The sequence below is a fragment of the Myotis daubentonii genome, chromosome 16 (genome assembly GCF_963259705.1).
Source record: "Myotis daubentonii chromosome 16, mMyoDau2.1, whole genome shotgun sequence".
Classification (NCBI taxonomy): domain Eukaryota; kingdom Metazoa; phylum Chordata; class Mammalia; order Chiroptera; family Vespertilionidae; genus Myotis; species Myotis daubentonii.
The window spans coordinates 39,832,505-39,856,892 of record NC_081855.1 but is presented as its reverse complement, the minus strand read 5'-3'; the positions used below and the strand labels follow the sequence as shown (position 1 = coordinate 39,856,892).

At 34.7% G+C, this 24,388-nt stretch overlaps 1 protein-coding gene across 13 annotated transcripts in view; it reads right to left on the bottom strand.

Moving 5' to 3' along the window:
• The window catches only part of HELZ (helicase with zinc finger), a 131,840-nt gene that overhangs the window by 67,004 nt on the left and 40,448 nt on the right, over positions 1-24,388 (bottom strand). For 10 of the 13 annotated variants that reach the window (XM_059670034.1, XM_059670042.1, XM_059670046.1 and 7 more), the window contains 9 exons: positions 21,515-21,782; positions 18,763-19,096; positions 17,535-17,665; positions 12,226-12,405; positions 11,585-11,689; positions 6,403-6,581; positions 3,348-3,466; positions 1,890-2,035; positions 523-670 (listed from right to left, as the gene is read on the bottom strand). In XM_059670034.1, coding sequence (XP_059526017.1) covers positions 523-670; positions 1,890-2,035; positions 3,348-3,466; positions 6,403-6,581; positions 11,585-11,689; positions 12,226-12,405; positions 17,535-17,665; positions 18,763-19,096; positions 21,515-21,782 — 1,610 coding nt within the window. The remainder of the gene's footprint in view (positions 1-522; positions 671-1,889; positions 2,036-3,347; positions 3,467-6,402; positions 6,582-11,584; positions 11,690-12,225; positions 12,406-17,534; positions 17,666-18,762; positions 19,097-21,514; positions 21,783-24,388) is intronic. The other 3 variants (XM_059670041.1, XM_059670043.1, XM_059670045.1) reach the window with 3 other exon arrangements.

Below are 24,388 nucleotides of genomic sequence, written 5' to 3'. Positions count from 1 at the left end.
CGCAGAGGGAGGCCCAGGCCACCGGCCAGCGGGGCAATCAATAGGGGGGGCTCCACGATTGCCCCAAAGAGGGAGGCCCAGGCCACCGACCAGCGGGCAGGTGGGCAGGGCCTCCTTCTGTGTAGGAAGCTCAGGTCCCGAGTGCCAGAGGCCAGAGAGAAGCCCAGGTCCCAGAGGGAAGCCGGTGTTGGCAGCCGGGGGAAGGCAGGCCTACTCTTGCACAAATTTCATGCATCGGGCCTCTAGTAATATATATAAAATAACACCAACTTTTCTTTTCAATGAAGTCATGTATTTTGTATTTTATCATAAGACAACATGTAATTCAAAGGTTTTGTTTCCTATAGGAGATTCATCTTAACCAATCAGTTACACAAGAAAGAATGAACTTTACATACTATTTTCATGTAAATGAAGTCAACACCTAATAAGATGTCAACCCAAGTTTTTAAATAAATGCTCTCAACAAGACCAGGCTATGTGACTGTGAACTATTAACAATTTGCAAAAGAACTAAGGTACCTCTGCATTATTATAATAAGCTGTGCTATTTTTTTCTTGTACATCTTCCCCTCGAGCTGTAAAGAAAGTGAGTGGGTAGAAATCCTTGTGTGCTGGTTGCTTTCCACTGGCCATCAGTTTGCCCTCATAGAAGAGCTCAGAGGTGTAACTGCAGAAAAAGACCAAAATAAATAAGTAAAGAGCAATCTATTATCAAAATTCAATTCGCCCATAAGAAAATAAATATATCAGTCAATCATAAAAACATTGCTTTATGTCCATGATTAATTTTAATCCAAGCATCTAATACCAATGAGGCCAAGATTTCCTCCAAAATCACAGCAATGACATCAGAATAGGCTCCGAATTGCTAAATGAATTGATTTGGGTAAGGTACAAAGCCAGAATACAGAACGAAAAGGAATAAATGACGACAGTTCAATACCAGATGAGAATCTTGCTCTATGAGGAAATGTGCTAGCTAGTATATTTTCCTGGTTAATAGATTTAGATCATATATATGCAAACAAAGATATTCAGATATTGAAACAATACACACAACTGAAGGACATTCAAGTCTTTAACAATGAATACATTTTGCAGAAGAAGATACCAGCTAGTACTTGATTCATCAAGGACTGCAGCGAATGACTGGCAACAATCAAAAAGGAAGCACATACTGAGATATTAACAAAGCCACAGTTAAATCTAAATTTTTATATTTATTCTATTGCTTTCAGAGAAACCTAAAAATGGTTTTCACATGACTGACATAATCAACATTATTAAATCATACTAAACTTTAAAACATTTTAAGTTTTTGGTTGAAGGAGGGGCTTTCCAGAGTGCTGGGAATGTTCTGCTTAATGATCTGGGTGCCAGTTACATGGGTGTACTCAGTTTATGACTATTCCCTGAGCTGTCACTTATGATATTTTTATTTTTATGGATGTGGATGTGTACTATATTTAACAGAATCCTTTAAAAAGTTTATTACTAAGTTTCATGGTTTTCCTTCCTCCCTTCCTTCCTTTCAAACAGATTCCTTGTATAAGATGGACACAATAAGCAAACCATTATATAGTTTATCAACATATTTATTTATTACATCATGTATTTTTACACGTATACTATATATTCAGTCACAGAAAAATATATCATAGCTAGTAAAGCTTAAAGTGTTAGTTTCCAGAATTGCCCTATTCTGTGAAAAATTACAGCTCTGACTTCTGAAGTTTCTTTTACAAACATAAAAGTAAACATAATCTGCAACTCAGGAGACCATGTAACACTGCTGGGAATAATTGGTCCCTAGAAACAGTGCTGTTTTGAGTCCCCTCCAGCCAGATCACAGGAAGTGTGATACAGAAAGGGCAGTTCACACCTACTTGATGATAGCTTCATGGGACCGGTAGTTCTCACAGAGGAGGATCCTGCATGGGAACTCAGCGGGGTAATGCTCATAGAGTCGATCAAGTAATGAAACATGAAGGTTTCTCTCCCTGGCAAACTCGCTGTAAACAAAAGGACTGAGCTGTAACAGACAAACATACAGAGAAAACTTAATTAAATATATGAGTAGTATTTTTTAACCTACTCATTAAAAAATCCACTATGCTGGCCCAGCCATTGTGGCTCAGTGGTTGAGCATCAACCTATGAACCAGAAGGTCACAGTTCAATTCACAGTCAGGACACATGCCCTGGTTGCAGGCTCGATCCCCAGTGTGGGGCATGCAGGAGGCAGCCAATCAATGATTCTCTATTATCACTGATATTTCTATCTCTCCCTCTACCCTCCTCTCTAAAAATCAGTAAAAATATATATATATTTTTTAAAAATCCACCATGCTGAAACTTCTGATGTACTAAACTTCAACATGCTGAATGTTAGAACAAACAAAAGAAAATATATTTTCTATGAACAATTTTACTACTATGAAGAATGAGGCTAAAATTTCTAACTTTTCATTTCACTCACCTAGAGTTCCTACACATAGGTTAATAAAGGGCTCCTCCAACATATTAAATAGCCACTACTCAATAATTTCAAGAATGCAACCCTTTGCATCATTGGGGGAGTCAATCAGTCAGTTATTTCACTAAAATTGATGAACTATTCATAATGGTGAGCTGGTAGGACATTTTGCATATGAATATAATTTTTTTAATAATTTGTAAAATAATCTTTTTCTCATGACAAAGTATAAAAGGAGCCATTCTTGATTATACCTCTGGCAGCTAAAAAATAAAATTAAATTACTTTTGGCAAAGAAACAAAAACAGAATTTGTTCCTCTACACATTCAACTCTTTGCTGGATGTCTTGACAGCTACAGCACTATATAGGTTCAATCTTATCTGTGGCAAAAGATATTGTAAAACAGATTTTAATAGAAAAATCATATTTCTCCTTCATGTATAGTACGCAAATACATAAAATCAGACCTCGTTTTGAGACTTTGCCCATTATTTTTAATTAAGCACTTTGTTATGATAGCAAAAAATTAACCCTACAGGAAAACAAATGTAGGAACAGGACTTGGGGAATTGTAAAAAAAATAATTTTGATTTAAATTTGCTTTATAAAAAAAAAATAAGACTCAAATATTCATACTACAGAGAACTGAACTTCAAATTAACAAGCATGAAAATGTTGTAAAACATTGTAGTGGGATTATAATTTTCCTTCAAAAATACCAGTCTGTTTCACTATGAGTGCAGAAATATTTAAAGTACTTAAAGTATAATACATGGCACAATTTCATTGGGTATTTTAGAAAATAACATTAAACATCAACATATAATTCAAAGTTCTTTTGAATATGATGATGCAGAGGGCAATTACCTGCATGTGGTCACCAGCCAAGACAACCCGAGTGCTTTTAGTTGCTAATGCTAGAGGCATAATGGTTTCACACTCCATGGCCTGGGCAGCTTCATCTAACAGAATGTGCGTAAAAAACCCTACAAAGTACACAGTAAACACAGTAAAGCATATTAAAGCAGCAATAGAGGCCAGAGCAGTTTTGTGTGGTTGTGTGTGTTTTTTTCATTTCTATTAAAGAAAAAATTTAGTGTGCCAATTTAAGAGTTGTGAATCCTCAATTTAGAAAATCATCCATTTAAATTATTATTTAAAAACCAGAGGTTAAAAGGAGTAATTATCTTACTCAATAATAGATACATAAATGCCATCTGGTGCTAAAGCCCCCAATACTAACAGCTGAATTGCTATACTTAAAGATATTTTAAAAGTACCAAGTAGCAACTCTTCACCAAAAAGAAGGGCTGGCAACTAAACACTAAGGGCCAAAGTCCTTTCACTATGTATTCGATGAAACATCAAAAATAAAACAATGGTAGTTCATAAGTAACTTTAACCTAAATATGCGTATTAGACATTAAAATAAAGAAAATCACACTCAAAATCTAATAGAAAGAAGAGTTACAATTTTAATTTTAAAATCTAAGATTATCTATTAGCTTATTCACTAATTTGATTAGATTTAGTGTGTGGAGGCAAAAGTAGGTTTACAGTTGTGAATATGCAAAGTTTATTCTTGTATTATTAATTATTGTATTATTCTCCATACAAACAACTGTAAGCCTACTTTTGCCCACTCTGTATATACAGATAAGAGATATATATATGTTTTTTAATCTAAGACCCTACAATGAAAATATCATGCCTGGGGGGAAAAAGACTAATAACAAATGTCAAAAGCACATTATCACAAGTCCCCCAGATGCAAACACCTACAGTAGGAGGCATCCTACATCTTGGTTGCTACTGCCACTCATACTGGGGCACAGAAATCTGTGTACAGGAAGGAGGAAAAGCCCCTTTTCCTCTAAAAGGGGGGGAAAGAGGCAAAAATCTCCTTGCTGTCTCAATGTAGAGAAGGAAAAACTTGTCCCCTACTGCCAACTCAATGAGGTCAGAGGGGACCCTCTTTTTACTAACATAGCAAAGAACAGGAAGTAGTTTCTCAACAGAATGATGACATAAAACTCTGAGTTAATCAGCCCACTGTGAGTTGGCCCAAGAACCTAGCCTCTATTTCCATCCCTATTTCTATAAATATCAACGAATTCCAAACAATCTGTTCATACAACTTTCTAATGCAGTAATAACTCTCAAAATCATCCATTTAAACAAATAGCTATGGTTGACAATACAAATATTAATAACTGTTGTCTATTTACCCACAGTGGCTCAAGCAAGATATGGACACATGCATTTTTCTCCCTGTTGAAAGAATTGTGCTTCTTGTTCCACAAGACTAATTAAGGATGGTGATTACATAAACACAGAATTAAATTGGAGGGAAACACTGAGACCAGTGAAAAATACCTACTGTTTTCATTATCATAATTAAATAGAGCTAGGTTTGAATCAAGAACTAGATAAATCATTAAATTATTATACCTATTGCTTAAGCTAATAAAGGAACTTGAATTACTCAAACTGAGCCTTGGTTTTCTTATCTGTAAAATAACCCTCCACAGGGTTAATATGAGAATTAAACACCCAGAACAAAGCATAGTTGACTTCTACTAAGTATTCTTCTATACGCTCACTCTTCAAAGCCATTCTTTACTCCTTCACACAAACCTAAACTGTTTAGGAGGTTTGGGTATTTAACCTGTACGGCAAATATGCAGAGTATAACCATAAAGTAATGAGACTGATTGTTAAATAAACATACCAAAATTTACATTTCAAATAAGTGTTGTTCCATTCAAAGAAGTCAGTTGGGAAGAAATATAACTCATTCCAATGATGCAGTCACTGTTCAAAACATTTTTGAAACTCTGCTTTTGTAACTGCCCTCACCAGCCAGCTATGAGCTGCATGCACAAGAAAATAAGTCTCATTACTGAGAGGCACGTCTTTTTTTTTTTTTCCTGTCTTTTTTACCGCTAATGGTATTGCTCAGTTTGATCACCTACCTACCTTATTTACCAGTCTCAGAAAGACTTACATGTCTCAGAAATATTTTGAAGCTTTTCTAAAATTAAATCTACCTTCAAAAAAGAAAGTTGGCCACCATTCATTATTTAAGATAAAAAGAGGTTTATCAAGGGCCTCCAGGTTTCTATATCCTGGGCCAGGTGCCAGGAATACCAGATGAACAGAATAGTCTCTACCTTCCAGGATGTTCAAAAGAATTTGTCACTGGCTCTGAAAGCAATTCCAAAAGGAGAGAACAAAAAAGTGTTGAGCCACGCCAACAATTATAATATGGCAGCAATAAATGAATATTCTTCCAAAGCAACTAATTTAAAGTGATACCATTTTTTGATGGTTAAGTTCTGCCATATTTATCAGAATTTCTTGTCATTTTATATCTGTACTTTGTATAACATTAATTTAATTTTATTTAGCTCCTGTCTTATAACAATCGCAATAGTATGTAAAAAAACAACAACAATCGTGATTGTTGTTGTGTCTACACTATACAAAAGTATTTTAAAGCAAAAACTTGAGAAACTGTAAAAAACACCCCAACATTGTCCAAATTTGAATTTTTCATATAATCAATAGTAAATAAATACCATCTGATCAATTAGAGAATAAATAGAATAGCCGTCATTAAAATGTCTAAAATGTCTAAACTAGGGGTTGACAATTTTCGTTTTTTGTAAAGGACCAAACAATATATATTTTAGGTTTTCTTGGCCGGACAATTTCTTTTACAACTATTCAACTAAGCTGTTGTAGCACAAAAGTATCTATAGGTAATAAATAGGTAAATAATTAGGCATGGCTCTGTTCCAACCAATAAAACTTTATTTACAATAGACAACAGGCCACGGTTTGCCAACCCCTGGTCTAGAGTGAATGCAGAAGCCCTAGGCATTCAGAAACCCCCTATTTGTGTCTTGAGTCAGCATACCAGGTTCAAGGTCCAACTGACAGAGGTACTGGGAAGTATTCAAGGTAACAACAACCACTCGGTGCTTAAGAATATCTTCTTTCTGTGGCATCTGAAAGGTGGAATGTGCGCTTGAGATCAAACAGTACTGATGCACAACTGGGTGAACAGTCTTTACCCAGCGATTTCTGAAATATACCCTACAAAAGAAGATAATATTTCCTATTTGTATTTATTAAGTTCTTACCAGTATTTGATTATCAAAATAATGACATTATTATTTAAGACTACAATATCTGGAAATTAGCAAATAAATTGGATAACCATTAACACTCTACTGGATTAGAATTTCACGTACAACTGTGACTTCCCCCTACCAAAAAAGACTCAAACAGAAAGAATATGCACTACTATAAAATGAACATCTAATAATTTTTGTGTTCAGATTTTCTTACAAACAGAATGACACGAAAACAATTTCATAAGCATCAAATTTAAGTTCAAAGCACTGCCATTTAGGAATTACTTTTTCCTAGAAAATTCTTATTTAAAAAATACTTATTGTATTTTAATTATCTATGCTAATTTACAACAGAATTACATACATACAACAGAAATTAAAAAGTTAACTGCATTTCACTTCAGAATATATTCTTATAGCTATATTTAAATCAACCTCTAATGTTCTAGAAATTTAAAAATCAAAATAAATTTTGGACAATCAGAAAATCTTAAAAAATAGGATCTCTTCCATTAATTGCAAAAGAAAAATATTAGTAGGCCGCATGCAATAGGTTACTAAGATGGTACGAAAACAACCTTTCCATCTATCCACCCACTCACCCTCATTGAAACACTGTCTTCCCTCAGCTTCTATGACTCAACCTTCCGCTGCTTTCTTTCTCCCTCTCCAGGGTCGGTCGGCATCCTCAAGTCTTAGTCTTGGCTCTCTCCTCTACTCAAGCTCTGTTCTCTACCCCGACAATCTCATCCAGGCCCTTGGCTTCAATACCCTAATGACTCACACATCCTTCTCTCTCCAACCAAGACCTCTCCTCTGACCTCCAGGATGCATATCTAACTCTTTATTCAATACTAGAGGCCTGGTGCATGAATTCGTGCACCAGTAGGGTCCCTAGGCCTGGCCTGAGGGATCGGGTCAAAACCGGCTTTCCAACATCCCCTGAGGGGTCCCAGATTGCGAGAGGGCACAGGCCTGGCCGAGGGACCCCACCAGTGCATGATCAGGGCCAGGGAGGGACGCAGGAGGTTGGCCAACCGGGAAGGTACCACTCCAGCTCATCTCACTCAGTCCCAATGGGCCAGACCCCAGCAGCAAGCTAACCTACCACTCAAAGCGTCTGACCCCTGGTGGTCAGTGCACGTCATAGCAAACAGTTGGGTGGCCTTAGCATATCCATTAGCATATTATGCTTTGATTGGTTGAACAGATGACCGGACATTTAGCATATTGGGCTTTTATTATATAGGATCTGTCTCCTCTAAGATATTTCACAGGCAGCTCCAATATAAAATGCACAAAAACAAATTTCATGATCTTCTAAAATGGATTGTAACCCTCCATGAAACACTTAAAACTGGCTGTTTTCTTTTAAGCAAAGAAAAAAAAAAAGTACTTAACAAATGTCCCTAAATAACCAATATCATTTCTTAAAGATGCAAAAATTTTAAACATGTTTTAAGTGTTAGTTTAAAAAATGTTAATCAGATCAGCAAAGCAGAATTTACTTTAAGATGTATAAAAAATTCATTTTAGCAGCTACCTAAAAAATCACTAATAAATTATGATTACATTAATTTAAAGTATATGTATGTAAATACATAAATTACTAGAAATTAAACTCTAAAATGTTAGTAGTATTTACAGCTGATGAAATTATAGTTTTTATTTTCCTCTTTGTTCTTTTTCTATATTTTCCATATTTTCTTAAACATTTCATGTAAAATCGAAAAGTGATTTTTCAAATTATTCATTAAATCTAACTCCAAGCACTGCTTCTTTTTCAAAGAAAAGGCAGAAATTGAAGTTCTAAGTCTCACTACTAACTTTTTGGTCATCACCTTAGAAAGCTACCTCATGTTGAAGCTAGTAAGAATACAAAGTTTGCCGAAACCGGTTTGGCTCAGTGGATAAAGCATTGGCCTGCAGACTGCAGGGTCCCAGGTTCGGTTCTGGTCAAGGGCATGTGCCTGGGTTGCGGGCACATCCCCAGTGGCAGATGTGCAGGAGGCAGTTGATCGATGTTTCTCTCATCAATGTTTCTAACTCTCTATCTCTCTCCCTTCCTCTCTGTAAAAAATCAATAAAATATATTAAAAAAAAGAATACAAAGTTTGATCATTAGGTCTATCTTGCCTTAAAGGTACAATATTCTAGTGCTGGCTTTAAAAAGATTTAAATATTTTCTTGGTACTTTCATTTTGTGCAACATTTAAGGGAGACACTGTCTATAAGATTATTTAAAACACATCAAGAACATTTTCCAAAATTAGAGAATTGATAGTTGCAAGTGACACTTTCAGGCTTATAGTATAAAATGAACCAACTAATTTACTTATCTCTACAAACAAACCATTCACATATCCCACAAAAAGTATAATGATACTTAATATAGGAAACTGCCTGGTAATATAAAATTTTAATTCACTGAAATTTTATTCATATATTGAATTCATATTAATAACTTCCCGAAAAAAGTTATCACTTTAAGATACTACAGAATCAGAAAGACCTGATCCGAGAAGAAAATCTGCTTCTTTAAAAATCTATATAAAACAAATAGCTTCTATTTGCCCCAAAGCAGTACTTGCACACTTTATCCATAATCTCTATCCACTAAGTGATAACTATTCCAGTGCCAGATACCGATCTTCAGAACTATACATAGAACAGAACTGTGCTTTCCTCTCTACCCCACTTGAAAATCTAATTCTAAGGAAGTAAGAAGTAAAACTGAAACTAAATGTAATCTAAAATGGTTTCTACAAATATTTTAACAATGACTCCTGGCAACTAATAGAATTCTATGCATTTTAACTGTAAGGATGCATATTTAAACATTTTTACTGCATTAACTATTTAATGTTTATGAGTATTTTCACACTTAATCACATTTACCAAGCCTGCTCTAAACTATACTGTGAAAAAAGCAAACTCCTCGTCAGTCCTACACCTTAGAGACACCACATCTTCAAGGTCATATGCAGACGCTTTGTGCATTCTTGTGTTCTTTCCCCTGCATTTTGGGACAATTCAGATAAAGCTCATCTCCCCAGAGTGCTCAGCCATTCTAATTTTCTCTATCCCATCTCCCAGACCTTTCAAGATTATTGTCCATTAGGAAAATTATAAATAAAACTGAGTTAATGTAGTGATAGTGCTAATAAATCCTAACATTTCAATGCATTAATCCTCATAGGAAATACATTCATGAGTTAATACCTTTCCCCAAGAGAAAAACTATTGTAAAAATGTAGGGCCACATTAAAAAAAAAAAATACCTGGAGAATTCAAGCCTTTTCTTTTTTTTATTCCATTATTAAAATGAAATAACATAAAATTTGTATTTAAGTATACTTAAATATTTTTCCTTCTTGGCTGAACCACTCCTGAGATTTGTGGGGAGGTGATAACTTTCTGCTTAGATGCCAAATTTCTGAATTGGGGCCATTACAACTACACATATACCCTATTGAAACATAATTTGTGCATATTCACATGCACTATATTTTGAATCATAACTACCAACATATAATAATTTTACAAGGGAAAGCTAAGCATAATGATAGTCAAACGATGGATTTTAATGTTTATCAACAGTTCTACTGCCTCACATGTCAAATGACCTATGCTAGGCTGACCAACATTTGAGAAGCTTTTACTCCATTATTTCTAAGCCAAGTAGACCGTGATAATTGAGATTGCCATGGTTCCCACATAACACAAAAATAAACACACATGCACACGCTCTACCAACAATAAAGCAAACAAACATCTCCATTAAATAAGAACACTCATAGCAAAAATGCTGCTAGCTACCCAATTGTCACTTATGAGCTAAAAAAGATCAGAATCTGAAGCAAACTAGCTATTGACAAATTTTAACCACCGGCAAATACCACATTTTCATTTATAGTGATTGTATACATATGATGTTTTCTTATTAAACACAACTGAATTATACTGAAAATAATTCTTTCTGCTCTAATTTCCAAGGGTGAAAACAAAGTATGACATAAAAACCTGTATTCACAGGCCATGCCACTTTTTTGTTATTTGTTCTTTTTAATGCAACTGCAAAATCATTCAAATGGCTTGGGTTATGAATAGTAAAGAATTAAATAGCAAAATCTCATTTTCCATGCCTAGGCTCAACAAATAAAAAGTTAGTAAATTATGATTCAAAGGAGTGGTTAGAAATTAATTTTTAAACAATAATTGTACTCAAACAACATAGGGCATGACATATTAGTTTATAAAATGGCAAACTAAACATTAATTCATATAACAATGAAAGCAAATGGTGTAATAAACAACCATTTAATGATTCTTTATTGTTTTCTGAAGAAAAGGATTTTATTCCCCCACAATCCTATATTTAAGTACTTCCATCTCCATATACACTGGAAGGACCTTTCTATATGAATCTAAAATTTTCTTGGACATTTTGTCTCGTAAATGATAAAAGTTGTAAATACCGGTCAATTACATTTTGTTGCAGAAATCACTTTAGTATTTCATGCTTCTCTAATGTGCAACTTTTATGAAATTACCTGCATGATCACAGTCAAAATCTTATTTCCATAAAGAACTATCATGCATGACTACTCTGCCCCACAAAATATGTTAAGATTTTAATTACATTTTATGTAAATCATATTTATGATACTTCATCATAGTAGCTTTTAGAGGTACACATCAAAATCAGCTCAGACTATAACAACATTTTTACATACAAAACTTAAAAAAGGATGTCTTTTTCTTTACTTAATGTTTAAGATGTGAACAGTCAAATATTTTCAATTTTTCTTTAATTTTAAATCATTTCTTCAAAAGGCATTACCTCCAAATGCCAATGCAGAGTTAAAGATTTTGGTATTCTCAAAGTTACTAAAATCTTTACAGACACCTTTTCTTAAGAATACAGTGTGATACAGATACATAATAAGCCTTAAAAAATACCTGAGAGGTCTTGCCTGGGGATTGCCTGCTTCTACATAGGGATGTAAATAATCCTTTATGTAGAGATCAGCAGCACTATTAGAATGGGTGCAAATGAGAATCCTGCTGAAATAAATGGTGCAAATAAAAAGAATGATAAAACACAAAACTATACAAGCAGTATAATACCAAAAAAATAAAAATAAAAAAGCAGTGGCCATCTTAACATTATACATTTCCCTCAACCTACTCAGTAACCTCTATCATATTATTGAATAATGCTCTGAAGCAAATTGTATTACTCTTTATGCTATAACAGAAATAAGTCCCCTAAAATTACAAAATCTAACATATAAAATTACTTTTTAAAAATCCAATTCTTTGGCTCTAACATATAATCAAATTCTTTAGCAGACTTGGGGTTTCGCTGGCTATTTAAAAGCTATCATTCTCTATGTTGTCAATTTTTAAAACAGTATGTTTTAGGAGAATTCAAATTTTAGTGCTTTAGGGTTTGAATGTAGGTCTTTTTCTCTTTTGTATTTTTTAAAACGTTTACAAACTGGATGAAAATTTTCTTGTTAGCCCTCACTTTGAATTCCGAACAAGAACAAAGGCTGTGCCCTAGTAATGAGATCGGAGCACACCCCTCACCATCTCACCTTGTCTCCTGTTGCTGGAGTATGTGCTTTACAGCCTGAGCTAGAGTGAAGGTTTTGCCTGTCCCATAGGGTCCGATGATGAGAACAGGAGGCAGCTGTATTGAAAGTGGGGTTGTAATGGCTAGAACAGCTTCTTTCTGTTTTGCATTTAGTCGAGGATCCAACTGTTCATCCCACTGTCTGTAGAAAATAAAATTTTAAGTTACTTTAAACAAGCACATCTTATTAATAAACAGAACACAACATACAAGTATCCTGAATTTCACTGAACCATTAAAAATACTGAAATAAAAAAATACTGAAATAACATAGCGTCTATAAAAATCAAAGCTTATTCTAAAATTACTTCTTAGAAAATTACCCAATTTTACTATGTTGATCAAAACTCACTTTAGTTATGTTGTCCTATTCCAAGTGCAAAAAGATAAGTAACTTAAAGACATCACACACTATTAGTCTAGTTTCTGCCAAGTCTCTATAGTAATGACAATGTTAAAATGTAGATACCCCCGGGGACATAAAAAGCATCAAATAACCTTTTTTCCTGGCAATAATGAAGTAGTAGTTTCTTTGCTTAGCAAATAAAATGCAAAAGGGAAACTAACTGATTTCCAAATTCCAATCCATTCAAAGATCTCTTAGTAACGTTTAAAATAAGGGGGAAAGAAAAAACCTGTATATCTCTACTTAAGAGATATCAAACTTTTCTGAAGTTCTTAATTCAGAAAACAGCAGTTTTTTTAAAAGCTGGATAACATGAAATGTTCTCTAGTATTTTCACACGCACAAGTATTATACATATGTCCTATTTTTCAGAGTAGAGAACACCTGTCATGGCAGCACAAATGGCTGCTGTAATGAGATCCAGCTTCCTAGTGTCCCTTCTATGACTTGGCTAAGTTTCGAAGATTTAAATGGACAGCAGATGCTGAAAGGGATCAAACCAAGTGGAGGACCAACAGCATTCTTTCCCATAACTAAAATTAAAATACTAAATATCGCAACAAGTATGGTAAAAATGATAGGGATGTGAACCAAAATAGGAAGGGTGTGTAAAGAGACTTAGAAGATGTGCAAAGTGCCTACAAAATAAGCCTGAAATGGGAGGACATTGTGTAGTGAAAATTCCCCCGCTGTGAGGCTGTACTCTACTTAAATCTGAAGTTAGTTATTTATGGGAAATCTTAACACTTTCAGTTTTTAAAAATTATTATGATAGATCATTTCAAACAAAATTCTCCTAAAAATGTAAAACTTTAGAAAATAAACATTGGCCATCTAAGCATTCCATTACTTATTTTTCTGAAATTTAAACCTTCCTAAGTAAAAAACAAAAGGACTCTGACCGGTGGCACTCAATTTCCTATAAGCCAGTCACTAAAACCCAAGCATTTTACTCCACAGAATTAAGCATTAACCAACTTATTTCCTCGTAATTCTGCAGGTCCCCGGCAATGTTTCATCTTCTACAAAGGAGAAGTTCCTTTAGATGATTGCTAAGTACAGATCTGGTACACAGTGGCAGACACTGTGGAATGGTTATCCCCACGCCATCCACAGCAGCCTCTCTGCCTTTCCTCTATTGAACCTAAATAGCTAAATACACCATTTCCCAGCCTCCTCTGCAAGAGACCCAATTCCGGTTAATGAGATGTAGGAGGAAGTTCTTCAGAAGAGCTTCTATCTATACCCAATAAAACAAAACGAAGCCTCACTAGAAGAAAGCTCTTTCTGCTGCTTTGCCTTCCTCCTTCACCTGGCTGAAATGAGCTCGTGGCAAATAAAACTGCAGCAGCCATCTCCTATTGATGAGGCAATGGGCATCAAGAAGAAAACCAGTATGTTGTGTATGGCAGAGAGGAAAGGAGAACCGTGGTCCTTGGTGGCACTCCAGCTCCTGCACTAGCTTTGGACCACCTACCTCTGGGCCTCTGTCTCTACATGTTGATGCCACAGTTAGGTCAATACCTGAGTTACTATGATACCTGACCCCATGGTTCCTGTGTCTTTACATGGAGATAGCATACTTGCATCAGATGGTTACTGTAAAGATCAAATGAAATAACGCATACAACCTGATTAGAAAAATAATTGAGCAACAAGCGCTCAATTAATGTTTGTTTCCATTATTATAATATTTTCTAAGGATTTCAAAAAAATGATATATAAGTTGACCAGTACACTTTCAAAAAACAAGAAAAAGTTTTAAAATCAACCTCTAATCTTTCAAATTCAGGGATTTTAATGATTTTATTAATGAAGAGATATTAGGTTTTTATATTTATATATATATGATTAAATGACAGATTTATGGGTATAATTCTAAAATATGTCAATGTTTATTTATATAACCTATTCTACTTATTAATTGTTTCAGTGTACATAAATGCTTCAAGGCAGATCAGAAATTTTAACAATGTTGGTCAACTCTGAATAAAACAAATTGTCTTTATTGTGCCACCTACTAAATAAAGGGAAGATTTACAATATATATGCTGATAAGAGTCATCTCTAATTTTCACAGTTTAAAACAATATAAAGTCTCCTCGAGTTTATTCTGAATAAGTATTATTTTAGTCCCTGAACCAAATTAATTCAAAGTTCTTTTTTTATCCTGGTCTAATACACTGTTATAATTAATTTTTTGTTATAATTAATTTATATACCACATGCCCAAGAATAATTTCTCAACTTCTATCTTATTCTAGGAAAAATTTTAAATGGATAGTGATTTCTCAGTATGTCCCCAGACCCAGATATATTTCAATTACTATTTGTAATAATAGTGCTATGGACTCTCTTCCTACTTAAAAGTTTTCTGCCACTTGGCATTTCCTTAGTTAACTTTTACAGTTAATACTTGCAGTCAGGGGTACTGAATACATTGTCATATATTATATAATTTTCAGAACTGAGCATGTACAGTAAATGCCTAATAATACTGGTAGGACCTCACATTTGAAACCCTAATATTTCTTTAAACTTGAAATTCTTATTAATTTAAATGTGTCATATATTAACAATGTGCAAGGCCCTGCTGGAGATTCAAAAATAAATAAGATGTGGTCTCTTCCTTTAAAGAACTCAGTGGGTACTAGACTTTGGGGGTGGGAGATCACTTCATGAGTTATACAAATGTGTAACAACTGTACACCTGAAACAAATACAATAATGAATTTCAACTATAATTGGAAATTTTTAATTTTTTTAAAAGTTCAAAATCTAATGAGAACTGTAGACATGCAAAAAATTAATGAAAATTAATTTGAGAGAAATTATGCTTAAAAGCACAAAATTAACTGAACGTAGCACATAGTAGGCACTCAATAAATATTTGTTCAAATAATGAAATGAAAGGATAAGATTTATCTACTTGAAGGAGAGAGCATTTGAGATGGACTAAATCTTGAAAAAACGACAAATATTCAATAGATCAACTTTTAGCAAAGATTACTTCAGGGAGAGAAGATCACTTACAGATGAGAAGACAGGACTGGGGAAGGGAAAATGCGGAGTTAAATGGGTATTAAGTTTCAGTTCTGCAAGATGAAAAAGTTCTACGGATTGCACAACAATGTGAGTATACTTAACAACACTGAACTATACACTTAAAAATGATTAAGGCCCGGCCAGTGTTGCTCAGTGGTTGAGCATCGACATATGAACCAGGAGGTCATGGTTTGATTCCCAGTCAGGACATATGCCTGGGCTGCAGGCTTGATCCCCAGTTGGGGTGTGCAGGAGGCAGTCGATCAATGTTTCTCTCTCATTGATGTTTCGATCTCTCTATCCCTCCTTCTTCCTCTCTTAAATCAATAAAAACATAGTTGAAAAAAGAAAGATAAGAAGGCAAATAAGTGGAGGACAAATTAGGAGATTTAGAAGGAAAAAAAGGGTTCCAAGTAGAAAAAAGGAAAAGAAACTGAGAAGATACTGTTCAAAAGCACTGTTAATGAGACCACATAATAGAGTTTAGTATCAGCTGCTCAGACTTTATATACATATCAAGAGAAGCCTTCAAAGATATATAAGTAGGGAAATAAAATTATTATTTTAGTAAACTCACTCTAAAAGAAATCTGAGATCTGGCCCAGGGAACAGAGACACAGACAGCAGGACAGAAGACAAACTAGAAAGGACTGAAATAGTCCAGCTCTAAATAAAACCTGGGCTATAAGGATAGGAAGAAAGGGAAGGATGCAGAGACGCTGAATCAATGAGACCTGGGAAGTTTTCACTGAATTTCTACAATTAGTAGATCAATGGTTACTTCCAGGAGAGTGAGGAAGTAAAAAACAGAAATTACAGAATGAATAAATAAAGAATATTGGAAATATGTAGACTATTCCTGCTCAAGAAATGTGGCAATAAAAAGGAAAATGGGGATAGAATAGTTAGGGCAAGTAAACAAGGGACAAATTATTTAGTTTTTGTATTGAAAGGCATGTTTTGTTTTGTTCTGTTTTTAGGACCAGAAGAAATAAAATGTGAGGAGAATATATGCCACCTTTAGGCCTGGCACATAAAACTTCCTATATGATGTTCTGTGCTCCGTCTTCCCCCGTCTGCCAGCTGGATGCCAATACCCAGGGTGACGTTGGAAACGACTTACTGAAGATACCAGAGCCTCCATCAGAGATGGGAGGACCACCCTACCATGACTGGATTGACAAGTGATAAACTACTATTGTGTAGAGAAACTGAGATTTAAAAAAGAAAAAAAACTGGAGTGAGCTGAGAGGAGCAGGGGCCACGAGGATAAAACCCAGTGAAAAGGACGAAAAGAAAGATGTAGTCATGCAGGCGTCACCGCTGTTATTCTGGAAACAAAATAGAAGTATCATATTTAATTACGCTATGTAAAGAAGTGCCAAATAGAATTTAAGCAGAAAAATATTTACACAACCATTAACTTGAGAATGGTTTCTGAAGTGATATCTTCTATGACACTGTTTCCATTTTGCTAAATTACAAAAATATCTTCAATATTCAAAATTTGTTTGAAATTAGTTAAACACTATAGGAAGGCCCTAATTTTCCCATTCAACTATTCAGACATATTTCTAAATTGCTTGTTACTCTATAAAGGCTGTTGAGAAAAGCAATAGAATTCATTTAGATGCTGAGGAAAAGTAAATAGATGATGGCCTTCAAATGCTGCATTCTTTTACTCTCATGTTTCAACTAATAAAATGTCTTCTGAATAATAAGGAGAAACTTTCTTACAAAGGTATGCCTGAGTTGTCCAGCACAGACATTTAATTTAACGTTAGCATAACGTCCTTTAATGAGATACCTCCTTTTTGTACCTGTTGGGACTCCAAGGTATGGTTGGAGTCATAGTGATGTCTGGAAATAAAACCCCATTGTCCTTGATCCTGTCTAGCGCATAATGCATTTCACAGAGGGGTAATCGATTTAATTGAAACTGAAGTTCAACCTGAAACATAAGATTAAAAATAATTTTTTTAAGCATGAAAGTAAACATCAGCACTTACAGCTTACTAGAATACTTTGTGAAGATAATCTTTTAGGGGAACCAAGTTTAGAGATTCTTTTAAAGTACAATTATATTCTAACTAGAGGCCCAATGCACAAAATTTGTGCATGGGTAGAGTCCCTAGGCCTGGCCGGCGATCAGGGCTAATCTGCAGGGCAACCAGCAGGGCGATCAGCAGGGGGGGTGGGGGGGCGCCAGGGGACCCCGCTGGCACCCGCCTTGGCAGGCCTGGGGCCTGTGGGCAGCTCCTGTGTTGAATGTCTGCCCCCTGGTGGTTAGGGTGCATCATAGCAACCGGTCATTTCACCAGTTGTTCCTCCATTCGGTCGATTTGCAATTAGGCTTTTATTATATAGGATAATAATTATCATGGCTAATATTTGCTTAGTTTATTTAGTGCCAAGTACTATATAATAAACACTTTACATATACTATCTCATGTAATAGTACCAATAATGTATATACTATCATTAACCACATTCTACACCAAAAGAAACTGAGGCACTTGGAAATTACTTAAGCTCTAAAGGTTATTTGATTACACCATTCCTATCAAGAACACATTTGCTACAATCAGTAGAACATCTGTGAAATATCATCTCTCAAGTGATAAAAACAGCCCTTAAGACACTATCAACTTCTATTAATAAACAATATTCACTATCTTATGGTTAAAAAGAAAAAATATTAGCTTTCCAGTTAAATATGGAACCTGAACACACAGTTCAGCAAAGAATCCAAAGATAAAGAGAACAGGAGCAGATACAACTTCAGATGAGAACTGTCCCAGGGTGTAACTTGGTTTCTATCTGTTCCTCCATCGCTGATTTTAAACTCTAATCAGAAAACTTGACCTTGTATAAAACTGGAACATTTCAGATGTTACTTAGATTAAAGAGAATTGCTTTTCTCTGAGAGTTACCAGAGGTTCAATTCTCCACCCACTAGTATAATACTTTGGGTTATGGCAGAAGAAAGAAAATCAAACCAGAAAAGTATCAGCTGATATGGAGACTGTTGCCACACTTGAAACATACCTGTGTGTCACAGTCAGGCCGAAGATTAAGTTCTTCACAGCATTCCCTGGATATCCTTAAAAATATATATTCTTTTGTTTTTTCTTCAATAGTAGCTTCATAAACCTTCTCTTTGGTTCCCTGGGTCTGTACTAACTTCTCTTTAGGGACTGGTAATAAATAAACAGCATTGACTTTGGTCATCACAAGCCGTCCTGCCAAAGTATCTTCAGAAAGTGTTTCAGTAAGCTTAAAACGACCAAAAAGTTGTCCATTCTGAGCATACTTTGCACCTCCAGAAACTCCAGTGAGCATGAAGCTTGCCAGAATCTGCAATTGCACTTTAAGATTGAACCTAAATCAGAAGTGGAAAACGAGTTTGAATATTCTACATCAAAAACTTAAAAACTAGAAGAGTAATAGAAAATAAATCAAATATAAACATACAAAAAATTAAAACTTCATTATCAATTCCACTCTCTTGGGATACAAACTACATACTGTCCAACTTTAATCCAAGCTGGAAACAAAGAAAACTTTTTTTTTAGTGAATTAATTCTCATTCAGTAACCAGACACACATTAAATTGTGTTGAATACACACAATTTTTAAAGTATGAAGATTTAAATGAAGCTAAGTATGATTTTTTTAATAAAATGAAATATTACATAAGTGTCTGACCACACCATTGGGACAAATAAGGCTTTAAAATCACCTAGAACCAGAAGGAAAGGCACTGCATGCAAACTCAATGGACTTTCATTAAACTGATGTTCTCCAAGTGGATTTTACCAAAAAATTCTAATCATAAATTTCTCTTTCAATGATTAACATTTCTCTGTTAATAACATCCAAAATAAATTCCCATTCATGGCTACATAGAGGCAAGGTTCAACCTTTCTAAAGACCCTTATTACAAACTGCCAAACAGCCCTCTAGAAATAGACCAACGTTGTTTGCCACCAGTGCTCATTTTGTATTGCAGATACTTTTAGCCCCCTCTAAAAGTGGCTTGAAGCTATTCCAAGGTGCTCTTGCAGTAAATTTTCATCTACTTAATTTCTTGATCAAAATAAGACCTCCACAAATTTGTAGGGTTCATTCTTTTTTCATTCAGATAAATTTCTACTTAAAAACAATAATCCAAAAGCTTATTGATATTTAACTATAAGTTCTAAAGTAATGTATATGGAATAATTTGTAAACTTTAATAAAATATTAAACAAGCATAAGTTAATTTATAATATTTTCTAAATTTCTGGTATGGTATTCCAAAATGATCTCTCAAGATTCCTATCACCCAGCCAGTGGGGCTCTGTGGTTGAGCGTCAACCCATGAACCAGCAGGTCATGGTTCAATTTCTGGTCAGAGCACAAGCCCAGGTTGCAGGCTCGTTCCCCAGTGGGGGGCATGTAGGAGGCAGCTGATCTGATTATTGATGTCTCTCTCTCTCTCTCTCTCTCTCTCTCTCTCTCTCTCCTTCTCTCTCTCTGAAATCAATAAAAGTATTTAAAAAAACAAAAAGATTCCTGTAAGCTTGTAAGCTCTGTCTCATCACAATATTTATAACTTACCATAGTGTTCCTTTCTCAAGGAAAAATACTCTACAATAATATAAATAAAATACATGCATATTAATAATGTGAATAACGAATATGATATAAGCCACTGCCCTTGCTATTTGATAACTGATCATTTCATTAGAACTGTCTATAGAAACAATTGATGTCTTTTAAGAGACCATCAATAGGCCACAATTGAAAGTCTTAGAGTAATGAAAACGATATTCTGATTTTGTAAATCTTACATGTATTTAATTTGAATAAAATACTTCCAAAAGTTAGATCATATTTAATCTATAAGTAGAGTAACACAAGGTATCTTTTAAGTTTTCACTTTTCCTTTTCTGAATATATCCCTCAGTGAGTATTCAATATCTATTAATAATATTAATGATAAGGTATTGATAAGGCACCTTGGAACTCATGTATTTTATTAATCACTGTCACACCAATAAATTCCATAAAAAAGGGGGGAGGGGAATAAGGCAGCTTGGGAAAGAAAGATGTGTTGGTTAGGGTATATTTAAAGGGAAAACTACTTATAAAAATGTGTTTGTGCCTCATAACTGTGGTTCAATTCTTAAGGTTCGTTTCATTTTATTAAAAAGCAGAATGGTACTACCAAATACAACAACTATTTCATTAATATCTTCCTTCACTCAAACTTTAATTTTTCAGATTATCTTTTCTATAATGATTCAAATAAGTTTTCATTTAAACACTTGGTCTTAATCTATGGAATATGGATAAAATGTAAAATATTTTAAAGCATTTATAAACTGCTATAAAGGTATTTTATTATTATCAATTAGTTTTCCTGAAGATTTAAATCATTTCATACTTAAAATTCCTTATCAAAATATGAAGTCTTTCAGTTTTTGTACATTTACTAAACAAATATTCACTGAGTGCTTGCCCTGGCTACCATGAACAGAAACCTCCTAAAGAGCTGGGCCCACAGGTTTAGACTCCCAGCACCTGGCAGAGTCTTGTGGAAATGAACTATGTACAAAACGCTAGGACTACCAGGATGGGCAAGACACAGTTCTTGCCTCAAGAAGCTCATGTACAGCTACTAAATAACACCCACTGAATAACAACCATTTTACTATCTGTCTTCACATAGGAACACCTCCATTTTCAAAATGAAAAATAACATCCAAAGGGGAGATAACCAAAAATTAAGAAAAGTGTTTCTAATGTAACTTACTTGCTTACTTCTTTATACTGAGCTATCTCCTCAATATAAAGAAGGTCATGCAACCGTGACTGATAGTTGGTCTTGGTCAATGACTTGTCTAAAACGGACTGGGTAAATAGCTGGTCAGCAGAGAGAGGAATTTGGTATCTGATAAGAAGGCTCTTCTCCAAATCAGTAGTTTCATTAGGTTCAAACTCTATAATAGTCTTAGAAGAAGAATCCCAACGCTTAGCTGTGGTTACTAGCTGTTGTTTTGCGTGCATCAGGTACTCAAGATCTAGATGGAAACAAAACACATTTATAAAAGAGCACAACATTAAAATTACCAAATAATGCCCTGTATATTTGGTAAGAGAATTTTATATGCTAAAGCTCAAATTCTTAAAAACAGAACAATATAAAAACCCATTTGACAGTATTTTCCCCACATCAGAAATATTTTTTGTCTAGCTTAACAAAATAACATAAATAGGAATCCATATAGAAAACATCTTTTTTAACACCAGACTAGGCCATTCTAGAAAGTGTTATTAACCACTTAAAAATACAGATTAACATTTAGTACTTAACTCTCTACTCAAGAGAAATCTGATCTAGGAAGAAGATATGATAAATTCCTCATAAGACAAAAATCTATCAGGTGACAATCACTTTTCTCCTCCTCCAACCAATACCTGTCCCATGATAGAAAGAGAAGATCAGAAAACTGTGAAAGGTTAAATCTCTCCTCGTGTGGTAAAACAGTGAAACTCTGAAAGTCAACTTACAACAAACAAAACCCTTTTAGGAAATATTCATGAGAAACACCAATAATTCCACATTAAAATGAAATATGATGTACCATTCAAATGTCATTTTTTTTAAAAAATCCAGTTTAGCCTCAGTTAAATTATATTTTAAGTAGGGCACAATATCGAAATGAATGACTGTTCAAATCTGCAGAATACCAGCACAGGGTGAAATACGTTATAACATAGATTCTGAGCCCTGGGTAGCCTCCGTCTGTCTGCAGAGCAAGCACATTACTTTTTTATTGGGTGGAACATACACACACCTATAAATATGAAACTTAACCAAAAGAAAAAAGGTTCCTTAACTGACTTATCAGGCCGAGATTCAGTTTTCATCTAACGTAATTGGAAAGATGATTTCACAACTCAAGTTAAAGTTTTAGGGAAAAAATAACAAAAAATGTAAACAGAGATTAGAGTTAGCCTCCGAAGTACAAAGAAAAGTTATCGTGTGCTATCTTTGACATGAGAGCCTAAGGCATAATTGCCATGTTTTGCTTAATAAGAGATTTTGCTATATTAAATGTTACATATAAATTATAAACATGTAGTCATCCACCAAGAGAAATTTCTCAATATTAGAAAGTAGCTTATCCTAGTATCTTAAGAACGATTACAATGTAAAGGCCCAAATTTAAAAATAAAAATGTTGCCGAAACCAGTTTGGCTCAGTGGATAGAGCATCAGCCTGCGGACTGAGGGGTCCCAGGTTCGATTCCGGTCAAGGGCATGTACCTGGGTTGCGGGCACATCCCCAGTAGGGGGTGTGCAGGAGGCGGCTGATCGATGTTTCTCTCCCATCGATGTTTCTAACTCTCTATCTCTCTCCCTTCCTCTCTGTAAAAATCAATAAAATATATTTTTAAAAAAATAAAAATAAAAATGTAATAAAAAGAAAAACAGTAATTGCTCTAATCTCTAATCTTTGTTCCCTGAAAAGCATTTTATTACTATATACCAGTTTTATTATTTCTCAAATGACAACATAAATATAACTATAATCATCAAGCTCTAAAGATGGTCTGCTCATTAAACATTTGTATTTTAAAATACTCTGGATGAAACGATGATGGTTTATTTTGCAATAGCGCCACAATTACAGCTGACCCTGAACAACAACGGTTTGAACGGTGCAGATGCACTTATACATAGATTTTTTTCTAATAAGTACCATATATTTCTTTTTTCTTAATAACATTTCCTAATAACATTTTCTTTTCTCTAACTTACTTTAAGAATACAGTATAGCCCTAAGAGGTTTTGCTCAGTGGTTAGAGTGTTGGCCCACAAACTGAAGGGTCATGGGTTTGATTCCCAGTCAAGGGCATGTACCTCGTTTGCAAGCTTGATCCCTGGTCCTGGTCAGGGCATGTGTGAGAGGCAACCAATTGATGTGTCTCTCTCACATCAATGTTTCTCTCTCTCCGTCTCTCCCCCTCCCTTCCACTCTCTCTAAAAATTAATGAAAAAACATATCCTTGGGTGAGATTAACAACAACAAAAATAGAATTCAAGATTGGAATAACTAGTCTGGCACAAGATATGCTTCCCAACGTCCCTTGCCCTCTGATTACTGACAACAGCTCTCATTTCAGCCACATAATTACTATTCTAATAAAGCATCCAAAGGGCTGGTTTGTTTTGTCTTGCAGTAAGTAGTACAGAGCAGACTTGAAAATATCCTTAACCGGACCTGGAGAGTGGATAAGAAGAAAGTAAGGAGGAAAAAAACCCAGTGTTCTACATACTCAGCACAAGAGCCGGCACAAAATAAGCATGCAATAAATGCATGTTAAATATGGAATTTGCTCAAAACAGCTATATTTATCTAGGACTTTAAAAGAATGAGATGAAATGTTTCCTAATTCCAAAATTAGGTAACACACACTTATCCTTAGAAAACATTTTTGTCTGGCTTTACAAGTCTTGACTGCCCAAATTAACAATAAACTAAAATCCAAAAAATCCCAAACTACCATTTCTGGTATCCATTTCAACATCACTTCACCAAAACTGCTACCTAGAAGATAAACACTTCTGAGCTTTTCCATGTTGTCTGTCCCTATTTTCAATCTCTTTGCAAAGCTAATAA